A 5,635-nucleotide genomic window follows, 5' to 3' on the forward strand; every position below is an offset into this window, starting at 1 on the left:
TTTAGTTTATTTGATTATTCTAAACCCCTCTTTTTAACTTTTTTTTTTACAGATTTCTTGGTTCAAGATCAAATCAAATCAAAATTAGAAAATTCTAAATCCCTATGATCGATACCTTCTTTTCTATTCTGTGTTTTTAGCATAATTCTTTGAGAAAAATTATTAATTATTTGACAATTACGATGCTTGTCAATTGATTGCACGAACGGGGGCCGCGTCGGGAGGGATGAACGAAAAAGACTCAATCGTCGGCGAAAGATGATACATATGATGGCGACGGGAGCTTCAAAGCTATGAAAAAATAAGATTTTTTAAATTTAAGGGTTGGTATTCATTCTAATTATAAATAAAAATAAGATTAAAAAAATAATATAATTAATATTGTATTTTAAATAAATTATATTTAACTTTTTAATTAATTCATAATTATGCGTTGAATATTTTATAAATTAATTCAATAATACTTATCATTAATGATATTTATTGGTGCTCGTAGAACATAACATACTCATTCATAACATGATATTGAGTAGTCAACTTCGAAATCTTAATAATACTAAAAATATGAGATTACCCTACTCAATATAATATTTACAAACCAAACAAAATACTGAAATCTAGTAAATTCCTCATCTTACATAATCAAAACCCTATCTTAAATATAGAGGTGATAGATAAATAAAGTAAGATTTGATGGCCTTTTTGTGGACAGCACATGGCAATAAATAAAAATATCCAGTTTTAACATAGAAGTCACTGGTAATCTAAAATGCATCTTCTTGTGTCTGTGTTTATCGACTTACCATATCCAACCCAGCAAACAATGGATTTGCAGTCTAATTTAATTACAAATCCATCCATAATGATGGTTTGACTATCCGCATGATTTTTAAAATAAGATTATGAAGGAAAAAAACAAGCGAAATCTACCAAATGCCTTGTAGTATAGTACAACCTACTTTGTTTAATTATATGTTTAGAGATATTAAAGAATAACAGCAAAGTGGTAGCTGGCAGCTACTAACCTAGGAATGAGTGATGGATGAAGTCTAGTAGCTGGACGCCTTCTGAAAATAAGAGCCTGCCTGCCTGCCTGCACTGCACACTCTGTCCACTTTGTCTCTAAATATCACAATCAAACCACCCCTTCTGATTCCTTTGTTTTTCTCCTTTCACATCAGTAAATGTGCAAACATTTTATTACAGAATTGTATTTGTATCTTTTATATATGCGTTCATAAAAATAGGGGTGAAGTATCTCATTAGTCATATTGACAACTTGAAGGGTGAGTTAATGGCTTATGGGAAAATGGCAATACTCGAAAGAGATTGCAGGAAAATGGGAGCCAACCTCACTTTTCAATTCTCTCTTCAAAATAGTTTTTAAATAGCTATAAGCCAAATCTATATTTGTTCCACTGCATTTGATTATTTGATATCAATTGGTCTATATTGTAAATATAGAGTAAAACTTGAAGAACCAGTTGGACATTAGTTGAAGAATAAGGAAAACCAACTGAAACTGCAGAAAAAGAGCAATTGTAGGTACTACATGAAGTGAAAGGCTTCTGGAACCATGAGAACAAAAATTGGGTTCGTTCATCGGTGGTTATCTTCGATGATCCACTGAGACAGTCAAACCGGTTAAATATTAAAGTATTAATAGTTAGTTTTTATTCATAAAATAAAATAGACATATTTAAGCATTAAATTTATTTTAAGTTATACGCTATTTTCAATATATCTGATCAATTTTTTTACTGTATTTAGTTGACAGTAGTACCAATTTTGATATTAGTTGTTTATCATTAGATTTGTTTTCTTTTCTTTTTAATTTTTTTAATAAAAATAATTATATTTTTATAATATGTTTGTTTTTATTACAGGTTTTTTTTACTCTTTTCTCGATCATTTGGTCGTACATTTTATTTATAATTATTTTGATCTTAATTGTTATGGATCATCATATTGATTTTGGATATATGATTTTGTGTTTGTAGATAGTTTCTCACGACACTCGACTTAGTTTGCAGTTATCGGTGATCTTTTAATAGTTTAATCTCTTTTTATGATTCGTTTGTCGATACAATCATATTTATTTGTATATATTTTTTATTTGAGTCTTTTGGTTGTGGTTTTAACATTTTTCAAGTATGATCCTCGTATGATCTAAAGTGATTAGTCTCAATATTATAGGAAAATATTCAAATTATGTTTACGATGTTGATTGTAAACTCTTATTTTAATATAAGTTATTTTCACTTTTAATAAAATTTACCATTTCTATTGAAAAATTAAATTTATGTATGATCATATCATCTGTTGCTATTTTTAATAGAAATAAATTAATTTAAAAATTTTAAATTTAAATAATTATTTTATAATTTTTATAATTAAGAAATTTAATAGTACTATATATTTTATGATCATAAAATATTAGATGAATATTTTTTTAATGAACTGATAAATGTAAACCGGTAGATGCGATCAAACCTCAATCTTGAGCATGGCATGTAGAAATGATGGTAGCTGTACAGATTTGTCTTTATGTTTGTCGTTAAGTGGGCAAAACATTGTCCCAATAAGTACCACTCTCTACTGTTTTAGATAATGTATTTTCGTTGGTCAAGAGAAAACATGAATATAATATGTGAAATTGAAGGTAAAATTGTCAAAGTATTATTTTAAAAAAGAAACAATCTCATAGAAATGTTAAAATACGTTTGGATGGCACGATGATTTTTGAAGACGCTTAGACGATATGATTTTCTTCGAGCTAAATGTATATCGGTAAGCTAATAACATTATATTTTTCTAGAAGTTGATAAGTGGTTCGTCTGTTTTCTAGAAATCATCGTATTGTAATTCTATTCAATCTTCTATAAATATTATAACATCCACATTAGATAAGAAAATAATTTATATGATATATTTTTCACCATATTATATACTTAATTTTATTGAAATCTAAAGACTAAAAGAATTCTAATATTATTAATATTAATAAAATATATGCATTTCATATTTCACAGTAGCTGATGTGTTGAGAAAAATTACTTATATGCATAGATACATACATAGACTCTCCGTATATATGCTTATGCTTATAAAATAAGGCATAAACTTAGGATCCACAAGGCAAGTTCTGAGAGAAGGGGCCTAAACCATAAAGAAGATTTGATAGATTTTTTGTCGCATTACCAAACAATTTTCATTCATTATCTCCTTCCTTCACACCCACCCTTTCCCAAAATAAGCATCCCGTGTCACCTTTTTCTACGATTTAAAAATCCATATTGATTATAGATTAATACTTATATAATCAAGTTATATGTTGCTCAAAATCTAATTATGTTTCGATATTGATTTGGCACACTCTTTTACTTTCATTTAAGACTAGAGAGGTATTTTAACGAGATATATTGTTTTGTAGTTGTGTGTCTCACATAGAGGAATCTGCTAGGAAAATTTGCTTTGTTTTTTTAGGGATTGAATGAATCTCTTTAATCTGCATATTTATTTCACATGTAATGGTAACATATTCATATGTGCATTATTCAATTTACGTGGGTGTTTTATATATTAGTGTTGTCGTATCATACTAGCAATTTTAGATCTGACCTAAAGTCTAAAATTGTCAGACCTCGTGTGTGAATATGGGCATGGCACACACTTTAGCAGACAGTCTCTTGGGAAAAGTGGGGTTGAACCTTCCTCTATCAAACTCTTAATATAATATTAACACATAATTATTTGATTAAAAATAGCATAAACATAATACCAATATCATATAATAATGCAGCAAGGCCTTTAACTAAGGCATCGGTGATCTGGTGAAAAGCTGGAAAGCAGCATTTATGAAACCAAGCAATTAAAATCAAATTTTTTACAGCTGCAAACTCTATTTAAACCACTGCACTCAGTGTCCAACCACTGCATTGGAGCATTTTTCTCACCAATGGCTTTCAAAGCTCCGCTGCTGTTTGTATTGGCAACTTCTCTGCTAGTTTCAACGACTGTATGTCCACCTCTTCACCACCACTAAATACAATTTTTTTTACTTTTTAGTTGTTGCTTATGTTTTTCATTTTCTTTAGGTTGCTTCCAATGAGGTGGGGGAGAAGAATGAGGTGATTTTACAAAACATTGTTCTACTACTTTTTCTCTGTTTTGTCTTGTCTGGTTTGTATGAATCTTTAAATGAAGTTGGTAGCTGTTTCCGTTTTCTGAAATTGTTGCATATCACACTTCAGATTAAGGCTGCTGTCCCGGTGAAGCCTCCCACTGTAGCACCACCAACAAAGTCCCCTACTCCCCCGTATAAACTTCCAACCCCAGCACCACCAGGCAAGGCCCCAACTCCACCGTATAAGCCACCGTCTCCAGTACCACCAGTCAACCCCCCTACACCACCATATAAGCCACCATCTCCAGTACCCCCAACCAAGGCCCCAACTCCACCATATAAGCCCCCGTCTCCAGCACCACCAGTCAAGGCCCCAACACCACCGTATAAGCCACCGTCTCCTGCACCACCAGTCAAGGCCCCAAAACCACCGTATAAGCCACCGTCTCCTGCACCACCAGTCAAGGCCCCAACTCCGCCGTATAAGCCACCGTCTCCTGCACCACCAGTCAAGCCTCCTACCATACCATATAAGCCTCCGACTCCTGCACCAGCACCAGCACCCCCAACCAAAGCACCAACTCCACCATATAAGCCGCCTACCCCAGTGCCTCCAGTTAAGCCCCCTACACCACCATACAAGCCACCGACAACTCCTACACCTCCTTACAAGCCACCAAGTCCACCATTGCCGCCTGTTAGGACAAGAAAGGGTAAAAACTCGTTATTTTCCCCACTTACCAGAGTTAAAATAAATCCAACGTCAGCTTTTCCATAACAGTAGGCAACTTTATCCTTTAATTCTCTGACCACATCCTGTTGGACAATTTTGATCGGCAGATTGCATCCCATTATGTGGACAACGGTGTAAATTACATTCGAGGACCAACCTCTGCTTGAGAGCTTGTGTCACATGCTGCGACAGATGCAAATGTGTTCCACCAGGGACTTATGGCAACAGAGAAATGTGTGGCAAATGTTACACCGACATGAGAACCCACCGCAACAAGCACAAGTGTCCTTGAAAACCCAAGACGACGACACTTCTCGATGATGCTTTCATATATGTAATAGCAAATTGCTTGCTTGTAATAAGTTTTGTGAGAATGGGTAAAATGAATGGTTTTCTTGTTTAATGTATCCGTTTCTTATCCTACAGCCTATGAACTTATCTAAATAGTTTTTGTCCGGTGTAATTTGTGTCATTGATAATTTTAGTTGGTGTTGGATGAATCATCAAAAACACAAGCATTAAATTTCAAATAAATTTAAGGCAAATTATACTACTTAATTATTTATTTTTACTTTAATTATTATTAATATTTTAATTATTATTATTATTATTTAATTATTTAAATGATGTTGATCAAATCAATATAATTATATATTTTTATTAATATAATTATACATTTATCCTTAATATTTATATATTAATATAATTATATACTTATCTTTAATATTTATATATTAATATTATATTAATATGATCTTAATTTTAATTAATTTAAT

General features: G+C 32.0%; 1 protein-coding gene across 1 annotated transcript; it reads left to right on the plus strand.

Annotated features, from left to right (window-relative positions):
* Positions 1–3,928: 3,928 nt before the first annotated feature.
* Positions 3,929–5,266, plus strand: LOC120130819 (gibberellin-regulated protein 14-like). The gene is made up of 4 exons (XM_039147976.1): positions 3,929–4,018; positions 4,098–4,130; positions 4,254–4,839; positions 4,967–5,266. Exons 1-4 carry the CDS (start codon positions 3,959–3,961, stop codon positions 5,149–5,151), a joined length of 864 nt encoding a protein of 287 aa, XP_039003907.1. The 5' UTR covers positions 3,929–3,958; the 3' UTR covers positions 5,152–5,266.
* Positions 5,267–5,635: the final 369 nt, after the last annotated feature.

The sequence above is a fragment of the Hibiscus syriacus genome, unplaced genomic scaffold (genome assembly GCF_006381635.1).
Source record: "Hibiscus syriacus cultivar Baekdansim isolate YM2019G1 unplaced genomic scaffold, ASM638163v2 tig00110548_pilon, whole genome shotgun sequence".
NCBI lineage: Eukaryota > Viridiplantae > Streptophyta > Magnoliopsida > Malvales > Malvaceae > Hibiscus > Hibiscus syriacus.